This window comes from Panthera uncia (genome assembly GCF_023721935.1).
Source record: "Panthera uncia isolate 11264 chromosome C1 unlocalized genomic scaffold, Puncia_PCG_1.0 HiC_scaffold_4, whole genome shotgun sequence".
In the NCBI taxonomy this organism is placed as follows: Eukaryota; Metazoa; Chordata; class Mammalia; order Carnivora; family Felidae; genus Panthera; species Panthera uncia.
In genome coordinates, this window is record NW_026057585.1 from 81,505,498 (window position 1) to 81,526,936 (window position 21,439).

The following is a 21,439-nucleotide window of genomic DNA, read 5'->3' on the forward strand; positions in this document are numbered from 1 at the left end:
TCCGAGAAACCACACTAACCTTGTGATTGTTGCTTTTTAAAATGAATTTGTTTTCTTTTCATAATTAAAGTGGTGACACTGACATACTGAATCATCTGCTTGGAGATATTGTCCTACTAAATCATTTTTATGATAAACCCAGTCACTTGGGGCCTGGTGCTTAGCTAGGAAGAGAGTGTATGGCTTAGGAATGACTCCAAAGCCCAGAGCTCTTAATCTCCGTGTGCCATGGTTGGAGAGTCTGCTTTGTAAACTGATTCGCCAAAGGGCCTTTCAAAAGGTGGTAAGAGACGACAGGGCCCTAAGGAATTTTACCGAGGGCCTGCTCTATCAACATCTAGGAACTTAGTCCTGTTTATTTTTGGCTTTCCTTCACCTTTTCTCTTACTTTCTTTCATTTTGCCTTTTCTTTACCTCTTTCCTCATGTTTGCCTTTCTGTCTCTCCTCGGCTTTTCTTTTTTCAACTACTCCTTTGTGAGTACATGTTTGTGTTTTCTGTCCTCCTTTCAGTTTCTTGCTTCTCTTCTCCTCTAATTAAACATGATTTGAAATAAATGTTTTAACTTTGTCACTCAAGCTAATATTTATCTTAGTGTGCAATATGTCACATCAACTAAAGGTGACTGTTTTTTAACCAATTCCTTATTCTTAATTTCAACATATTTTTTATAATTAATGCTTTGTCGAACAGCCTTTTACATATGCCTTTTAGTTAGTTATCAGGTTGGAATGCTTTGTTGATTATTTTCTGTTTTAGGTTTGTAGGTGTAGGAATTTAATAACCTCTGTTTCTCTAAGGGGGGAGCTTGTGTTACATTTGACGTATCAGGATTCGCAACAGAAGACGAAGCTTTCAGTAATGCTTACGTTTTCAGTCTAGAAATGGCATCCTGAGCATTGTCCATACTAGTAGTTTTTTCTGTTGTTTTAACAATATTTCATACTGTTTTTCACAGTTTTTTCATATTGTTTTTAGCAATCTATTCTTTCTGGTAAAGTACTTAGAAAATCATTTTTATATCATATCATATGTTTAAGGCATATATATTACTATAGATGTGATATATATACACATACATATAAATACAAATTGTTACAATTCAGTCCTAGTGCCATTATGTAGACGAAGACACAGAAGGTTTTCAGGTTAGAGGTGGAGGTGTGGGCCATTGTGACCCAGAGTGGAGTATGAGGCCCAAGTAAGGTGAGGAGAGCATCCATGCAAGTTGGAGGCAGTCCATTGTAGGGAGATGGGGACTGAGAAGGGTGAGGAGGGCAACCACATAACACAGTGTCGGTAGCCCAGAATAGGGAATTGGAGCGGGGAGCAGCCCAGCATGGAGAGTTGGTACCCTAGCAGAATAAAAGGGTCATCTATACGTTAGTGGAGTAGGGGGAAGTATGGGTGTCACAGCCTGAGCTGAGGGTGTCCACATAGTGTGGGAGCAGTTTGGGTAGGGAGTCTGGGACTGAGGCTAGCATTCCTGAGGAAAGGCAGCCTGGAGAGGGATATTAGAGCCAGAGCAGGGGGAAGGGGGTATTCATACAAAGGGATGACCCATATGGGATGAGGAGGGGTTTACATCAGATCAGCCCAGGATGGGAATCACAGTTCAAACAGGGAAGGAAGAGGAGAAGGGTAGAAAAGGATGTGGGAGATTGGTTACATTCAGGAAGCTTGATCAGATAAGTAAATATAGTAACGGGAGGCAGGTTTCTCATTGTCGGAGGAAGGAGTTACCAGTGCAGGAGGGAAAACTAAGATGCCATCTTGTGTTGTTGGTATTGAACTGGAAGTGTCAGTGTGAACTGATAAACATTCAACGCATAAACAGGCGTAGAAGAAATAGGAGATGTAAATGGGTATTTACAGGTGTGTGTGCGCGCGCGCCTGTGTATGCATACATTGGCAACTGTCCACTGAGAGGGTTTAGGAACAACAGTCCAAAAGCAATGAACACATCTACTGTGCAGGTCTTGGCCTTTAAACACCATTTTCCACTGAAGAAACCAGGGCTCCCTATTTCAGGACTGGGCAGGGAAAGTACCAGATGAACCTGGAACATCTTGTGCAGAAAGCTTGTCAAAAGAACATCTTAAATCAAATGATCAAACTGAACATTATTCATGATGGGACAAAACAAAATTGTGAGCCACTCAGTAAAATACAATGAAAATGCAGCATCACTTCAGTGATATTCCTGCCAAAGAGGCATAACTTGAATCTAATCATGAGGAAACATCAGACAAACCCAAATTGCGGGACATCCTACAAAACAACTGTCCTATAATTTTGAGAAGTGTCAAGGTCAAGGAAAGTCTGAGAAATTCTTCCAGGCTGAAGGAAACTAAAGAAACATAACTGCTAAATTCAACACATGATTCTGAACTGAATCTTTTCTATAAAAGGCATGTTGGAACAAGTGGTGAAACTTGAATGAAATCTGAGAACCGGTTGGTAGTGATGTGTTGGTGTTAATTTCTGCATTTTGATTGATTGTGCTGAAATTATACAGGATTGTATATGTTATAAGTATTATATATATTTTTATAGGACAAATACACTCAAGTATTTAGAAGTGATGGGACATTAGGTCAGCAGTTCTCAAATGATTCGGGCAACAAAAATGTTCTCTTTTACTTCCAACTTTTTGTGTAAGTTTGTGAATATTTCAAAGTAAAATAGTCTTTTAAAAATGATGGTCATCTGGAACTAATATTCTAAAACATTTGAATCAGGGGCACCTGGCTGGCTCAGTCAGTGGAGCGTTTGACTCTTGATCTCGGGGTTGTGAAGTTCAAGCCCCACGTTGAGTATAGAGATTACTTAAAATCTTTTAAAAAATTAAATATTTGAATCAAACTTTTTTTTTAAATATTTATTTTGAGAGAGAGCACATATGCACATGCGAGTGGGAGGACCAGAGAGAGAGGATTCCAGGCAGGCTCTGTGCTGTCAGCGCAGCCCAACGTGGGACTCGATCTCACGAACCTCAAGAACGTGACCTGAGCCGAAATCAAGAGTCAGACGCTTCACCCACTGAGCCACCCAGGCGCCCCTGAATCAAGCTTTAAATGACTACCATAGCTTTTAGGATAAAATCAAAGGTTGATTTGATCTGTGTAGAGATTATTAAGACAAAGATTGTACTAAATCTGGAAGAGATATGGAGAGGCTAGATTATCAAAGCCTTGAATTCCAAACTAATAGGTTTGGACATGATTCTGTAGCCAGAGGAATTAGTGAGCAGGGGTTAGGTACTAGTTCTTCAGGAGAGGGGTGAAGCACTCTTTTTGGACCATTTACCTGAGTAACCAAACCTAAGCCTTTTTAGGTTATGTTTTCATGAGTTTGCATTCCAAACCATGAGAATTGGAAGGAGGAATCCTTGTTGGCACAGAGATAACAACCCAGACTGCTTGTTTACCACAGATTTGAATGTAAACTTAAGGCCTTTCCTGAGATTCTATGGCTGGTTCCTGTTTTTTAAGTATTTGTTTTGAGAGACAGAGAGCACAAGCTAGCGAGCGAGAGCACATGCACCAATAGGGGAGGAGCAGAGAGCAGTGGAGAGAGAAGATCCCAGACAGGCTCCGCCCTGTCAGCACAGAGCTCCACTGGGGGCTTGATCTCCCAAACCATAAGATTATGGACCCGTGAGAGTACGACCTGAGCCCCAATCAAGTGTCAGGTGCCCAGCTGACTGAGCCACCCAAGCGCCCCTAAAGATTTTAAGTAATCTCTACACCCAGTGTGGGGCCCAAGATCAACAGCCACATGCTCCACCGTCTTAGCCAGCCAGGCACCCATCTTTTTTTTTTTTTTTTTAATTACATGTGTGTAAAACTTGGGACACCATCACCCCAGTCTTTGTAATTTGAATGAAATGACCCACACTCTTAAAACATCATGGTTCACCTTACCAAGTCTGTCAGTCATTTGTTGCAACATCTCTAAGGTGCCTGGGTGGCTCATTAGGTTAAGCATCAGACTCTTGTTTTCAGCTCAGGTCATGATCCTGTGGTTCTCGAGTTTGAGCCCCAAGTTGGGCTCCACACTGGCAGTGCAGAGCCTGCTTGGGATTCTGTCTCCCTCTCTGCCCCTCCCCTACACACACACACACACACGCGTGTATTCTCTCCCTCTCCCACCCTCCCTCTCTCCCTCTCCCCCTGTCTCTCCAAGTAAATAAAAAAACTTTAAAAGAAAGGAAGGGGGGTCGCCTGGGTGGCTCAGTCGGTTGAGCGTCCAACTTCAGCACTGGTCATGGTCTCACAGTTTGTGAGTTCGAGCCCCACGTTGGGCTCTGTGCTAACAAACAGCTCAGAGCCTGGAGACTGCTTCAGATTCTGTATCTCTCTCTCTCACCCTCCCCTGCTCATGCTCTGCCTCTCTCTGTCTCTCAAAAATAAATAAATGTTAAAAAAAATTTTTTTTTTTAATAAAGGAAAGAAGCATCTCTAGGCCCTCCCTATTATCCACACTCTATAAATGCAGATCCATGTTGGGGTGCCTGGCTGGTTCAGTCAGTAGAGCATGTGACTCTTGATCCCAGGGTTGTGAGTTTGAGCCCCATGTTGGATGTAGAGATTACTCGAAAATAGTCTTTAAAAAAAAATGTAGATCCGTGTTACATAAATTTATTTTTTAAAAATAGAGCCTAATTGTTTAGGGTATGGGATTCTAGAGTTATACCTAATTTTTTTTTTTAATGTTTATTTTATTTTTGAGAGAGAGAGCACGGGGGAAGGGCAGAGAGAGAGGGAGACAGAGGATCTGGAGTAGCCTTTGTGCTAACAGCAGAGAGCCTGATGGGACATCAAACTCACGAAATGTGAGATCAGTACCTGAGCTGAAGTCAGATGCTTAACCAACTGAGCCACCCAGGTGTCTCGTTATACCTAATTTTTATCTACTATTACTATTTTTTTTAAGTGTTTATTTTGAGAGAGGGAGGGAGAGCACAAGTAGGGGAAGGGCAGAGAAAAAGGGAGAGAGAAAATCCCAAGCAGGCGCCCCACTGCCAGCACAGAGCCCAACTCGGGGCCTCATCCCACGAACCGTAAGATCATGACCTGAGCTGAAATCAAGAGTCAGACACCGAACCAACTGAGCCACCCAGGCACCCCTATCTTCTATTATTAATAAATCAAGTAGCCATTAAAAAGTTAACGGTATAAAACAAGTGTAGATTACTTTAGTAGTTATAAGAAATTAGCATATATTTTAGTATGTTTAAGTTAATATAACATGAACATAACAGAATCAGACAGTACTAAATTCTAATCCTTGTTTTGCTATTGACTTGCTGGGTGTTTGTCATCAAGTTAATTCCTTCTTTGAGCTTTAGTTTGCTCATCCATAAAAATTGGAGTTAAACTAGATCATCTAAGTGTAGTAATTTAAAAAATTTTTTTTAATCTCAATCTGCATTAAGGAATACATTTTAAACTGTGACCCAGTATATACTCCCCTCAGTATGTCTGTGTTTATGAATCAGCCTCTTCTATATGTGACATTATCTTTTCTATGTATTTTTTAGATTAGGGTAAAATGTACATAATATAAAATTCACCATTTTAACCATTTTAAAAGATGTACAATTCAGTGATTTTTAGTACATTCACAATGTGTGTGATCATCACCATGATCCAATACCAGAATATTCTTGGTGCCCCCAAAAAGCACCTTCCTACCCATTTAGCAGTCAGTACTTTTTCCCTGCTTTCCAGCCCCTGGCAACCATAATGTACTTACTGTCTCTATTGGGAATAGAATTGTACAATATGTGGCCTTTTGTGTCTAGTTTCTTTTGATTAGCTTAATGTTTCAGGCTTCATCCTTGTAACATGTAGTAATACTTGATTCGTTTTTAACACTGCTACAAAGATTTGTGTACAAGGTTTTGTTTGAACACCTGCTTTCATTTCTCTTGGGTATATATCTAGGAGCAATCTAGGATTGCTGGGTCAAAGAGTAACTCTAACCTTTTGGGGAACATCCAGACTTTTCCATAGCAGCCACATCATTTTATATTTCCACCAGTGATGTTCGAAGGTTCCAATTTTTCCACATCCTCACCAGCACCCCTTATTTTCTGTGGTTTCTTTTTTTTCCCCACTAGTAAGTGTGAAGCAATATCTAATTGTTTGGATTTACGTTTCCCAAATGATTTATGATGCTAAGCATCTTGTCTTGTGCTTATATCATCTGAAAAGAAATGTTTACTCAGGGCCTTTGCCCAGTTATTGGACTCTTTGTGTTTTTGTTGTTGAACCATAGCTTCTTTTTCTGGATACTGGATCTCTATCAGGTATAGGATTTGCAAATAATGTCTCCCACTATTGGTTGTATTCTCATTTTCTGGATACCATCCTCTAAGGTACAAAAGTTTCTAATTTTTAAAAATTTTTAAATGTTTATTTGTTTTTGAGAGAGAGAGAGAGAGAGAGAGAGAGACAGGAGGGACAGAGAGCGAGGGAGACACAGACTCTGAAGCAGGCTCCAGGCCTGAGTTGTCGGCAAAGAGCCCAACAAGGGGCTCAAACTCAAGGACTGTGACATCACGACCTGAGCCGAAGTCAGATGCTTAACTGACTGAGCCACCCAGGTGCCCCTAAAAGTCTCTAATTTTTATGAAGTTTATTTTTTCTTTGGTCACTTGTGCTTTTGGTGTCATATCTAATAATTCATTGCCAAATCCAAAGCCATGAAGATTTACCCCTGTGTTTTCTTGTAAGAATTTCATAGTTTTAATTTTTACATTCGAGTCTTTGATCCATGTGGAGTAAATTTTTGCATCTGGTGTAAGATAAAGGTCTGCCTTCATATTTTAGGTATGGTTATCCAGTTGTCCCATCGTTTTTTAAAAGATTTAATTTCTTTTTTCTTCTGTAAGAGCCATACTTTTTTGCTTGTTTTCATGCTTCATAATTTCTTGTTGAAAACTGGACATTTGAATATTATAATGTGGTAACTCTAGAAATTAGATTCTCCCCCTGGGGTTTGCTGTTGCTCCTTGTTGTAGCTGTTTGATGAATTTTCTGAACTGATTTTGTAAAGTCTGTATAGTTTGCCGTACGTAGCCACTGAAATCTCGGTTTCGTTAGCTTGGCGATTCACTAATGATTTCGGCAGAGATTTTCTTAATGGCTTGTGATTAAAAGAAAAACTCCTGGTCTTTGCGGATTTGCTCTGTGTGCGTGTTGGGTCTGTCTCTGCCTCTCAGCCAGGCCGTTTACAACTTTGCATTAGGCTTCACATCTTGCTTGTGCACAGGTTTGAGCCTGTGCAGGTCAGCAAGAGGAGAGCTTAGGGCCTTCTCAGGGCTTTTCTGAGCATGTGCCCAGACACGGGCATGCAAATGGCCTTCTAGAGTCCTAGGAATATGTCAGCTTTTCGACGCCCCTTTTCTCCAAATTGTCTCATTCCCCAGCTTTCCTCACAAGCTTTTTGGTTTGTCTGTGGTTTACTCCAACTGTCATCCCTCGCTCCAGACAGCAGAGGCTAATGCATGTGCCTTTAAATGTTGTAGACAAATGTCTCTGCCCTGGAAGCGTTCCCGGTTAGGCAAAGTAAAGTCCATCCCTTTAAGCTCATCCTTAGGGAGCCACCAGACAGTTAAAAACCACGACAGTTCTTTGAGAATAAGGAGTAAGGTCCCTTCTGCTCCCTCTGGTCCCAGGAACCTATCCTGGGGATGTGGGCCATTGTCTTCAAAGCTATTGCTGCGTAAGAGACGGAGCCAGGGTAAGTTAAGACGCTACAGAACTCTGTAAGATTCAGGAGGGTTCGTTCCTCATTAAGCAGTTGCCTGGCTGCTATAAGCTTCTGATTAGTTTCGAGAGTTCTGACAAAGTTGGTTCTGTCAGTTTTTTTGTCACATAATTCTCTGCTCTTGTAGAGGGACAGCCTTTTAGTATTCCCTGCTCTTCCATTTTTGCTGATGAGAAAAGTTTTTTTCTCTGTATTTTTTCATGTAAGCCACAGCTCATTAATGAGTTAGGATCTCCAGTTTAAAAACACTGGTCTGATATCCTTGCTATGTTAAAAATATATGAACTAGGGGCGCCTGGGTGGCTCAGTCGGTTAAGCGTCTGACTTTAGGGGAGGTCATGATCTCGCAGTTTGTGGGTTCGAGCCCCGTGTTAGGCTCTGTGCTGACAGCTCGGAGCCTGGAGCCTGCTTCGGATTCTGTGTCTCCCTCTCTCTCTGCCTCTCCTATGCTCATGCTCTGTCTCTCTCTCTCTCTCTCAAAAAATAAGCATTAAAAAAAATTTTTTTTAATATAAACTAAACAAGTAGAGGATTTCCATTCTAAGGGCGTGTTGATTAACTATATTTATTCATACTTTAACAAAGGAATCTGAAAATACAACCAAAGTGATTGGTTCTCCCAGCCTTCAGATACATTGGCAAAATTGTGGTCACTTCTCACCGTGTTACTAGGAAATCCGGACAAGTTTCTGAACAGGATCCCTATTAAAAATGTATTCACCTGTACAAAGTCCTTGGATTTCGGGATGTATTATGCAATTACTTCTTAGAATGATGTTTGACTATAGACCCTCTTGTTCCTCTGCTTCAGCTTTGGGACATCCGGAAGAAAGCAGCCATCCAGACATTTCAGAACACCTACCAGGTGTTAGCTGTGACCTTCAATGACACAAGTGATCAGATTATTTCTGGGGGAATAGACAATGATATCAAGGTATGTTTAATGTTTGTGTTACATTTCCCTTTCACCTCTCTTCACTCTCAGAGGTAATGTTTTCAAACTTCTGAGATTTTGGTAGCTTTCCACTTTATACCAACTACAAGGAGGATAGTAACTTAAATCTTGTTTTCCTTCTGTCCTGTCTTCATTGACAGAAGTCAAAGGTTGCATTACAGCTCATGTAAATGCCATCAGGGACCAGACAGTTAATGTGAATTGTGAAACCCCGTGTGTGGATTCTGTGAACATGAAGAATGCATTCCCTGCCTAAAGACATTTGCAAACTTTTTTTTTTTCCCACTGTGATGGCCTGATGAGATAACACTGAAGCAGTTTGTGATTCTCAGCTCCAATCTCTCAGCATATCTTTCTTTTTGAGACTATGGAAAGGAAGTTTTGGGGAGTCCACAGCTAAGCAAGAGGGAAGTGATGATGTCATAGAGAGTGGCAGTAGTCCATACAGCAGTACAGTGTGGCTCTGGCTTTTGAGTAATTGACTTGGATTCTAATCCCAGTTCTATCATTTTCTAGTTTTTTATGACTCCAACTTGTTTAACTTCTATAAGCCTCTCAACAGTAACAATAACGTCTACCTTCTAGGGTTGTTGTGGGGATTAAATGAACCTAATGCATTAGAGCACCTAGCAGTTTCTGGACACAGCAAATGCCAGTAGAAGGGAAGTGTTTTGGGGGGCTACCCAATTTGCATCTGTCTTTACCTGTTGGCTTCCTTAAATATTTCGAAGATTTTGACCTTACTTTCTGTTGTACTGTTAGAGTGGTAACTGGTGGTGAGTAAATATTCAGCTTCCTGTGTTGTCAACCACCTAAAACTTGTGCTGTATTCCCATCCCTCCTTGCCTCCTTCGCTGTTACAGTGGATGACATGTGCTTGCTTTTGTCTAAAGGTAGTCCCTTCAGCAGAAGGATTTCATCTCCTTTTCCTGTCTGGGCCTTCATGCCATCAGTTTTCCCAGATGGTGTGTTTTCTTTCTTTCTTTTTTTTTTTTAAATGTTTATTTTTGAGAGAGAGAGAGAGACAGAGTGTGAACAGGGGAGGGGTAGAGAAAGAGGGAGGCACAGACTGTGAAGCAGGCTCCAGGCTCCAAGCTGCCAGCACAGAGATGGACGCGGGGCTCAAACCCACGAACCGCGAGATCATGACCTGAGCTGAAGTCAGACGTTTCACCAACTGAGCCACCCAGGCACCCCCCCCTTCCATGACTTTAATTGTCATCTCTGTGCTGATGACTCCATATTCCTGGCCCAGATCTTCAGCTCCAGACCCCTGTATACGACCAGCCCCTCAGAAGTCCCCCACTTGGATATCCCACAATACTTGAAAATTGACCACTTCCAAAATGTAACTTCCCATCCCTTTTCTATCATATAACTTGTATGGAGAATATGGAATCCGGGCACAGGAACTTAATTAGATCATCTTAATAGCTAATGCACTGTTTCCCAGAGAGAAGTTTGGGAGCCCATTAGCTTTAGAATCACTAGAGGGCATCTTCTATACCTGACAGTAGGTTTGTGTCATTAAGGTATTGTAATTTTCATACTTTTAAAATTATTATTGGGGTGCCTGGTTGACTCAGTCAGTAGAGCATGCGACTCTTGATCTCAGAGCCGTGGGTTCAAGCCCCCCCATGTTGAGCATATAGCTTACATCAAAAAAAGAAAAAATTCCCATTAAAAAAAAAAATACATTACTATTAAAGTTTACACATGGTGAAATTAACTTTGTACAATTCTATGAATGTTTATGCTTGCATAGATTTGTATAGCTACCACAAACAAGGTTCAGAACAATTTTTATCACCCCCAAAATTTATAGTGCACTCCTGTATCAAACCCTCTTTCCATTCCTAAGTCCTTGCAACCATTCTTTGTCATATAGTTTCTTTTCTAGAATATCATACAAATGGAATCATACAGTATGTAACCTTTTGAGACTGGCTTCTTTTACTTAAGGTCTGAGAATTTGATGCCCTCATCTACACTGAGGGGATAGACTAGTTTAAGAATAATACTCTTGTGCCAGTAAGGCCTTCTTACCACATACAGTGTGACTTATTCCATACTCTTTATCCTAGCCTATTCCTGGGTCTTCTATAAACAGATATTTTAAATGTATGCTATAATCCTTAAGGGATACTTGGTTCCTTTTTAGGATTTGAAGGTTTTCCATGTCCTCTCAGACACACACCATATGTTATTCCTTCTCTTAGGGTAGGTGGTTTCTACAGATAGCTAGTCAATCATACCAGTTTTATTCTGAAGGCTGAACTTATCTTATATAGAGAATGTGTAAATAAAGTCCCATAAGTACAGCAATTACATATATCACTAGCTTTTTTCTTTTACTTATTTATTTTTTTACTTTATTTTATTTATTTACTTTTTAATTTTTTTTTAATGCTTATTTTTGAGAAAGATAGAGTGCAAGCGGGGGAGGGGCAGAGAGAGAGAGGGAGACACAGAATCCAAAGCAGGCTGCCGGCTCCGAGCTGTCAGCACAGAGCCCGATGCGGGGCTCGAACTCACGAACGGTGAGATCATGACCTGAGCTGAAGTCCACTGCTTAACCGACTGAGCCACCCAGGCGCCCCATATTTTAGAGAAAGAGAGTGTCAGTAAGGGAGAGGGTTAGAGGGAGAGAGAGAATCCTAAGCAGGCTCTATGCTCAACACAGAGCCCAACACGGGGCTCGATCCCACGACCCTGGGATCATGACCTGAGCCAAAATCAAGAGTTAGACACTTAAACCGACTGAGCCACCCTGGCGCCCCTCACTGGCTTTGTTCTAAAAGAATGTCCTTCATGTTTCTTTGAGAAGTCCCCTGATTCTGGTTTTGTATAATTTAATGAACTAGTTCCTGGTTATCATATGTGGGTTTTTTCCCCCCTTTTTTTGGTAAAGTTTATTTATTTATTTTCTTGTAATCTCTACACCCAACAGGGGGCTTGAACTAACGACCCCAAGATCAAGAGTCACATACTGCTGCCACTGAGCCAGCCAGGTGCCCCAGTGCTATGTATTTTTACATCGTAGCTTTCTAGTCTTTATCTTTTAAACTAGTGTATAGACATTCAGATTTTTCTGCCAGTGCTTTGTTTTCAGGAAATTTTTTTTAGGTTTATTTATTTATTTTGGAGAGAGAAAGGGAGGGAAGGAGGGAGGGAGAAACAAGTGAGGCAAGTGCAGAGAGAGAGAGGGAGACCCAGAATCCGAAGCAGGCTCCCGGCTCTGAGCTGCCAGCACAGAGCCCAACGCAGGGCTCGAACCCACAAACAGATCATGACCTGTGCTGAAGTCGGATGCTCAACTGACTGAGCCACCCAGGCGCCCCAGGAAATTTTTTTATTAGAAAGTACACAGTATTCCAAAAGCTTAGAAAAGCTTTCTACCCTGTTGTACTGTTTCCAGTATGAAAACTCATAGTCTTGCTGCCCACTAATCAGATGCCCAAGCATTCACCGAACAATTGATTTGGGATTTGCGAAATGTCTTGCTTAAATTAGTGCTACTTTCTACAGCAAATCTGGATATGTGTTGGCTGTGCACAACGTGTACATGCCTCAAGAAGGAAGGTCTGGAAATGGCACCCAAGTGCTATGAGGGATGGCTTTGCATTCTCTCCTAACAAGCTGAAGACTTCAACAGTGTCTTCCCTGAAGAGGAGGAACAGTAGCTTGAACAAAAGACGTCAGCCATTTCAAGCTTTCCTGATTATTGAGGCAGCAAACACCTGACACAAAAATGATTGTATATAAAGTGTGTTGGGTTCCACACATGAGTGAGTTATTGATGGGGAAAGTGGAGTTGTCTGCCTTCTGCATTGCTTTGACATGCAGCACCAAACTCATTTCTAGATAAGGGAAGTGCCTTGCTTAAATAGGCAGCAAAAACATTTTTTTTTCCCACTCAGAAAAACTGCATGGCAGTATTAAATCAAATTTGGAGGAAATTCTGTGTAATACCAATGACCTTACCAAAATTGCTGTTCTTTTTTCCATATGACATTCCAGACCATTGCTATTGGCTTTATTTTTTTTCCACATAGTTGCAGTCTGTGTAAATATAAATGCTATTTTGTATCTTCTTTATTAGCTTAATAGCTTATTATTGGAACATTTTTCCATTTGGTCCTCAGAGTTATTTTTAGAGGTTGCTTAATAATAGCTACCAATTATTGAGGGCCTGCTGCATACCAGGCATCTGCTGAGCATTCTATTTGAGCCATAAGAGGTAAATGTTGTTATCCCCATCTTACAGAGCAGAAACAGGCTCAGAGAGGGTTAGTGGCCCAATAAGACAGAACTCTTAGGACTGGGTCAGTCTGACCCTAAATCCTCAGTCTTTCCACTCTGCTGTACTGTCTCTAGCAAAGTCCCGTGGTGGTGCAATGTGTTCATGGGCTGTAACTTAATGAACCATTTATAGTCCCTGTTTGATGTTAGGTTATTTTTAGCTGAACTGTTTCTTCTACGTTTCCTACCCAGGCAACAGTGAATCTGCAGTTCATTTTTCTTTTAATAAATATGCTTTTCTGTAGTGTGTGTGTGTGTGTGTGTGTGTGTGTGTGTGTGTGTGTGTGTGTTGTGTACCTATAACATTAAATGAAAATTGTTAAGCGCGTATATTTCTGTGTATTATCTTAAGATACATTTACATGTAATCATAATGCTCTTTTCAAATGACATGTTCACTTGTTTTTCTATAGTTTTTTTTTAAGTGGATTTATTTTGACAGAGCGTGCATGCGCGTGCGTACGCATGATTGGGGGAGGTGGGGAGAGGGGGGTACAGAGAGAATCCCAAGCAGGCTCCATTCTTTCAGCACAGAGCCTGATGCAGGTCTCACTCTCACGAACTGTGAGATCATGCCCTGAACCAAAATCAAGGGTCAGATGCTTCAACTGAGCCACCTAGGTGCCCCTTCTATAGTTCTAATAGTTTAAATTGCTAAAAATCATAGTTGAAGCATTTTAAATGCTACTTAGTTTTTTAATTTCTAATACATTTTGTTATGATTTGAGAACAGTCTCTGTAAATTTTATTAATTTTTGTTAAACATAAGTTTTGACATTTATTAGCCTTCTGGTCAGACATAGCACTTTTGACTCCCTTGTTAGAAAGACAAGAGTTTTTTTTCCTCTTTGACAGAAATCCTCTATTTTGTGCTAAAGTTATACTTGGCCCACAGCCAGATTGAGAAGGGTTACCAGTTTCTCCAGGCCATTGAGTCTTTAGTAAAAACTCTGTTTCTTTGCTATTCTCAATTTGATTTCTGGGAGCAACTTTTTTGTTTTTATAGGTCTGGGACTTGCGCCAAAACAAGCTCACCTACACCATGAGGGGCCATGCAGATTCAGTGACGGGCCTGAGTTTAAGTTCTGAAGGCTCTTATCTCTTGTCCAATGCAATGGACAATACAGGTAACATTGGAAAGGAAAGCTCTCCAAGTGCCCAGTCACCGTGGACCCTAAAGAAAGCGGGCATTGGGTGGTAGAAATTGTGCTGGGATAAATGTGGATCCAAGGAAAGAGTCAAAAGTGGCTCGCAGGTTTCTACCAGGGCAGTTAGGAAAACACATTGTAACAGAAAAAGCTTTAAAAGATACGGTCAAGAAGCCAGGATTCTAGTCCCAGATCTGCCATCTAATCCCTGAGCAACTTGACACAAGCTTTTAAGACCCATTTCAGCGTCTGGTGTGCTGCGGATGTAGGCAGCATACTAGAAACTCTTGGTGATCGTTAGTTTGTTGAGAAACGTGAGTCTGCAGATCCATCCAAAGCAGTTCGCAAGCATTTCAGAGAGCACCGAGCTTGGCTGATAAGCAGAGCTGTGGGTAGAACTGTGCTCTTTCTGCCAGCGCGTCTGCCCTCCCCACTTCAGAGCACTGACTGGTGTGACAAGAGGTCCTCATTACGACATCGCAACATTCTGCATTCACACAAACACTCTCCACTGCTTGTTTCTGAGTTGCTATGTGGGAGGATGGGTTTACTAGAGCAAAAAGGAGGATGGAGTATATGCTTTGTGTTGGGAGAGCTTAGAGATGCCCCTCTGGTGTACAAGTTCATAGGCTTGTCAGGAACTGAAATGCTTTCACTGACATTTTGTAATACAAACAGAGCCTCGCATTCAGCGGGTTCTTGAATGAATGAGCACCCTTATTTTCTGACTATCCTCAACTCAGTAGCAAACTTTCATGCATACCTTCACCTTTCTGTGCCTGATTTCAAGGACTGTTTTGTTTTTCACACTCAATTAAAATGACATCGTCACTTGAATTCCACTATAGTTATAACGTTTGTTAACGACTGTAGCCACTGCTTACCACGCATGTTTATATCCTGATCATGATGTGTTTACCATTGACTAATTGTAGCAGTGTTCGCCCTGTATAAGGAAAGATGAGATTCCCTGAATGGTTAGTAAAATAATAAGAATTTTTATTATGGCTGTATGATAAAATTACAAAATCCTTTTGTTTATTGCCTCCACTCTCTTAGAGCCCTGTCCCTTGTATCCTGAAAATACTCATAAAAAAGTAAAAGAACAGATGGTATTCTCATTTTACAGACACAAAACACACAACACAAAAAATCACTTTTTACCTGATATCACCCATACATATAACAGAGCTAGGATGAGAATCACAGTTCACTTTTTCTAATTCTTAGTATGGTACTCTCTGCATATATTTCCTTGTTCAAGTTCAGACTGTCAGGTGTCCCTGTGAGCAAAGTTAGAAAAGGTCAGTCCTGAGTTTGGTTTTTGTAGATGATTGTCACAGTAGTCCATGGTATTTAGAGTGTCATGTTTAAGGCTTTGTTAGATGTGACTTTTTGGGTTGGCAAGGGAAATCCTTTGCAAATGTTTGGTGAAATTAATGTCACACCCACCTACTTTCTGTTGCAGACCCCCAGCTATGTGTTTGGCATTTCCCCTTCCTGCCTCCTCAGCTTTCCCCTGTGCCCTTAGTCACTGTTAATGGAATTTGTATGCATTTCATTTCTGTTAGAAAAAGAGAGAGAGAGAGCCTTCCCTTATACCTTCTACCATGTTGGCCCTCCTTCGTCCAGGAAACAGCATCTGTCATTGACATGATACTGACTTCGGGTGGGTTCCCAGGAGGCCTCCAGCTGATAACATGTTTTGCTCCGTTTGCAGTGCGGGTCTGGGATGTCCGGCCATTTGCTCCCAAAGAGAGGTGTGTGAAGATATTTCAAGGAAATGTGCACAACTTTGAAAAGGTGAGTCCTGCATGGCAAAAGAGTTTTACTGTCCATTTGACTCAGAGATACATTTAAGGTGGTGCCAAGGCCGATATTTATATATATCAAATCATTATGTTGTACATTTAAAACTAAAACAGTGTTATATGTCAGTTATATCTCAATTAAAAAAAAAAAAAGTGGTGCTAAGGATAGAGGGCAGTGGCTCTACTAGGAAGGGGCTATATTCCAGTGAACACTGTTCTCCATCAAAACCGTTCTTGCCAGAAATAAAACTAATGGAAGCATAGGGAGGAAGGCAGTTACATAGATAGACGGTGGTGTGACCACCTTCAAATTCAAGACTTCTGACTTCAACAAGATAGTCTTAACCTCCTTTTCATTCCTTGGAAACTTTGACCCTCTTGGGTCAGTGTGACATATGGGACTCAGGCTTCCTGTTACTCAGGTGGCTTCCCTCACCTTCCCAGTGACCCAACTGTTAGAGCCCTGAGAATACATCCCTTTCCTCAGTAAGGACCGTGGCCCAGATTTTGAGAGAAATTTTTCTTAAATCTCAAGTCCTAGGTCAGCTCTCGATAGCAGCTTTTCCTCCAGATACTTTGTTAATAATAAGACTAATGTTTTTCTTTTGAGAGTCTGTATGATTCAGTTTCACTTTATATTTAAAAATATATTTATTAATGTTTTATTTATTTTTGAGAGAGAGAGACAGAGAGGGAAAGAGGATCCAAAGCGGGCTCTGCACTGACAACAGAGAGCCCGATGTGGGGCTCAAACTCATGAACCATGAGATCATGACCTGAGCCAAAGTCGGACGCTTTAACTGACTGGGCCACCCAGGCGCCCATTTAGTTTCACTTTATAAATCAAATCTTGTTTTTTTTGTTGGATTTGGTTTTATTTTTATTTTCCTTCAAAATGAAATTATTTTTTGGGGCGCTTGGGTGGCTCAGTTGGTTAAGCGTCCGACTTCGGCTCAGGTCATGATCTCGCGGTCCGTGAGTTCGAGCCCCGCGTCGGGCTCTGTGCTGACCGCTCGGAGCCTGGAGCCTGTTTCAGATTCTGTGTCTCCCTCTCTCTCTGCTCCTCCCCCGTTCATGCTCTGTCTCTCTGTCTCAAAAATAAATAAATGTTAAAAAAAAATTTTTTTTTTTTTTTAAAGAAATTTAAAGTCTTTTGGTGATTCTGTAGTCCAGTAAAGAGGGGTGTGGTGCATTAATCACTGTATTCGTTGAATTCCAATCTTTATAGAATCTCCTGAGATGTTCTTGGTCACCTGATGGAAGCAAGATAGCAGCTGGTTCAGCTGACAGGTAAGGATTACCGGGTGTGCGGTGAAGAATGATGGAGCTCTGCGGGTGCCTGCTTGTGTCTAGTCCATTAAGTGCAGATGGCGAGCCAGCACGGACGTAGAGTTACAGCCGTGCTCACCGATGAAGCCATATGCAGTAAGAAGGGCCTAAGGATCATGTCAGACAAACACAGCTTCTCTGCTCTCTATGGATACCTTTTTGACCTGGAAGGTAAACAGTTTTTTCAATTCTGTTGGATTCCTTTTGCCATCAGAGTGAAATTTAGACTCCTAATCTAGCTCCAGTTTCCCTCCTCAGATTCTTCCGCGGCGCTCCAGTTCGCTCAAATGCATGTTGTGTCCTCTTCTCCCTCACCATCGCCACAGTGCTTCACTCACACAGAACTCTCCCTGTTCTTACATCCCTTGTGCCTCCAGGCTTCTCCTAGCCCCTCTTCTCCATTTTCCAGATTTCTGTGTCTCTCTGTGAATCACCTCTGTGTTATGTCTGTAAACTTCCCTGGTCCTCTCTCCCTTTCCTCTGGGGTATGACTAACTGCTCTTTACTCTGCACTGTAGTCACACCTTATACATCGAACCTTTCTCAGCATCCAACACGTCTTACCGTGAGATAAACAGAGTGGGGCACCCTCACCTGATTATTTGTTCCTAGAGGTCAGGAAATGAGTCTTAGTCATCTCTGAACCCAGAGCAGTATTTGACCTGTTCTAAGGACTTAGTGAATCTTACATGAATGAATTCCTAGCTCAAGGATGACAGTCAGATTTTACTCTGCATATCAGCTCAGCTGTTGGTAATGGCTGCCTGTGTTGGGGGTGATTCAGAGCTGGGTGTGGGCTCAATAGGAAAAGTGCCATGATTGCTAGATGAGGGTTGTGTCAACATGTGAGCTAGGTATTTTCCACCCCTGAATTCAGAGACCATGAGACTTTCTTAGCTGTCACTTTAAACTGGCTCAGCCATTCGGTGATGAATTAGAAGGAGAAGGGAGAGAATTCTTCTATCAGACCCTGCTGTTTAGTATATCTATGGTGACCTGCACTTAGGACGGGGTCAGAGGCGGGGGTGTGGGTGCCCATGCCAGACTAATGGGCCACAGATGTGGAGTGGTGAAGAATGTTAAGGCCCTCTGATGGCCGACTCTGGCTTTAGCTTCCACTGAGAGATGTCTTAACCCTTTTTAGCTTAACCCCATCTTTCTCTCCGTTGAGAGATTTTCCTACTACCGTACTAAAACAGGCACCATCTTACAAACATGAAGCCTTTTGTGGCATAGCTTGGACTCTTCAGCATGTTCCAGGGTTTTCTTCTCTATTTGGGGCCCTCCCACAGCCATAGAAAAGCCTCATGTTGTTGGTCTGTCCTACACCTTGTTGCTTGCGGACAGTGCTGAACATACCTGAAGATTCCAGAGTCCACTTTTTTTCCCTAGCAAGTTTCATACTGAGATAAAAGGACAAGTACTGTTTTCTGTACTTGTGTTTTCTGGGGGTAAAAGGTCCAGGTCATCAGTGCCACATTGATGGTTTGTAACCCGTTGGTGTAGAGAGCTGCCTTGCAGAGGAAATCTAAGGGATTTTCAGTAGTCATGTTACTAAAGAAGACCTTAAGAAACAGGTCCACAGCCTTAGGTATCTTGCATTCTAACAGTAAGAACGATTCGAAGTGTTTCTACGTAATTCTCAGCAGAGATCTCTTTTTTTATGTAGTTAAGCTTTTAAATGATATTTGCCTAAGCTTTTCTTCTGAGCAGTTTGTTTCTGACATCGGCCCTTTCTGACTTTCACTGTCCTCTCTTCCTCTTTCCCTCCCCACTGTTCCTTTAAACCTTACATGCGGGAAGCATGGCTCTGGTCTGGGCACAGCCCGTGTATCTACCTGCTGGGGTTGGCCAGATTTCACAGGCCACCTCGCCAATTAGCCCCAAGTCAACAAACAACTCTGTTATATAAGGAACCTGGTTCCTGCCGAATGTTCCCGTGCCAAAGTAAGGAGAGGACAAGGAACCCCTCTAAATTTAGCACCTAATTGGCAGCCATGGAGAGTGAGGCCTTCAAGTAAACCCTTGGAGATCTGGGGTTCTGCTGGCTTTTATGTGCCTGGGAAATGTATCCTTCTCAGAAATTTGCTTTTTAGCTTGGCCTGGATTTGGCACATTTCCCCTCTCTACTCACAAATCACCTACCGCCTCACATTCAAACTCGAAACCCTTCAACAGTTCCTATCCAGGACTGTGGGAAGACTGGTCAGTCTGTCTGCCATGAGTGAGTTAGTCAGCCTCCTGACTTCACGTTCTTCTGTTTTGATAATAAATGTCCTCATCATAACAACAGCTGTCATGTGTGTGCCAAACACTGTGCTTATATTAGCTCCTCTTTTCTCTCAACCAAGCTGTGAGATCAGTATAGTATCCATCATCACAACTAAAGAAACAGAAGCTCAGAGAAGTTAAATATTGTCTAACCTTACTTAGTGATTAAACAGTTGCATGAGACTTGAGCCCAGGTCTTTTGGAGCGCAGAGCTCATGCACTTTGTTACTCTGCCATATCTTCCTGGGCTGGGTTAATGAGGACGTTATTTGTGCACAGCAAGAACGAACACAGTAGGGAGAGCAGGAACATTGGAGCCAAGAAGTCTGGAGACAGATGGGCTTCCTGCTTCCCTTCCATCTTGCTTGGAACTTTTATTAAGTTCCTATGGAGCCTAGCACTTGAGAACTAAACAGTGTAAATAAGCTCGTGTTTAGTTGTATTTTAGACCACAAATGTGATGTTACATCAACACTAGGCATTTTATTTTATTTTGTTTTATTTTATTTTATTTTATTTTATTATTTTTTTATGTTTGTCTTTTTTTTTAAACGTTTATTTATTTTTGAGAGAGAGAGAGAGAGAAACAGAGTGCAAGTGGGGGAGGGGCAGAGAGAGAGGAAGACACAGAATCTGAAGCAGGCTCCAGGCTCCGAGCTGTCAGCACAGAGCCCGATGCGGGGCTCAAACCCACAAACCGTGAGATCATGACCTGAGCTGAAGTCAGACACTTAACGGACTGAGCCACCCAGGCGCCCCTATGTTTGGTTACTTTTGAGAGATAGATAAGAGACAGAGCACGAGCAGGGGAGAGAGAGGGAGAGACAGAATCCGAAGCAGGCTCCAGGCTTTGAGCTGTCCCACAGAGCCCAACACGGGGCTCAAACCCATGGACCATGAGATCATGACCTGAGCTGAAGTTGAACACTCAACTGACTGAGCCACCCAGACACCCCAGCACTAGGCATTTTAATATCAAGTACTGGTAACTGTACCTACCCTTTTAGATGTTGACTGAACAAAACAAATACGCAAGTAATGTTTATAACCTGCTTGAAAACCACCAGCCCTTTAAATTTACCCACAGATTATTTTTGCATGGGCATGTGAAGATAATGTCTCTTTATTTTACCCTTCAGCCCCAAAATAACCCAAGCAAGGTTGAAGGTCAAAAGAACTTCCGAGGGGCGAGAGGAATTAGAAGATGTTTGAGGGTGGTAAGAGAAAGGAGATTACTAGAATATATTAAGAGTTCTGATTGTAGGGGTACCTGGCTGACTCAGTCAGTGGAGCATGTGACTCTTAATCTCAGGGTTGTGAGTTGAAGCCCCATATTAGGCATGGAGCCTACTTTAAAAAAAAAAAGTTCCAATTTTAGTTCTGCCTCTGATGAACTGTGTCACCTTGGAAGAGTCACTATACCTTAGTTTTCTTATCCGTAAACTGAGTTTTGACCAGCTGGTCATGGAGTTCCCATGAATTCAGGGCAAGATTGGGTCAAGTCTGTATTTGGTGTGTGTTATACTGCAGAAATTTCCTGTCCCTTCTCTGAGCTCTGTGATTTGAACGCAGTCCTGGTAGACTCACATGGGCCCGCACCCTAGGCTCCCAGCCTGCTGAGAATTGGGTTAGCTTTAAGACATCCTAGATGCCTATCAGATGCCCTTTGAGGATTTCTGTGTGGGGACCGTAGGAAAAACGGTCTTCCTCCATGTTCTTTCCTATTTCAAAAGCTTACGTTTGAAATACAAGGAATGCTTATAGTTGTAGCTGTTCCAGTTTCTCTGTTCAGTTGCTCAAGGGTCCATCCGTTATTCAGAATCTGTATTTCTAGTCTGTAAACAC

At 41.9% G+C, this 21,439-nt stretch overlaps 1 protein-coding gene across 1 annotated transcript in view; it reads left to right on the forward strand.

The window, feature by feature from the left end:
- SNRNP40 (small nuclear ribonucleoprotein U5 subunit 40) overlaps nucleotides 1-21,439 on the forward strand; it is a 33,062-nt gene that overhangs the window by 9,900 nt on the left and 1,723 nt on the right. Inside the window, exons 5-8 of the mRNA XM_049617632.1 lie at nucleotides 8,590-8,712; nucleotides 14,042-14,162; nucleotides 15,904-15,986; nucleotides 17,223-17,284. Of these exons, the coding sequence (XP_049473589.1) occupies nucleotides 8,590-8,712; nucleotides 14,042-14,162; nucleotides 15,904-15,986; nucleotides 17,223-17,284 (389 nt within the window). The remainder of the gene's footprint in view (nucleotides 1-8,589; nucleotides 8,713-14,041; nucleotides 14,163-15,903; nucleotides 15,987-17,222; nucleotides 17,285-21,439) is intronic.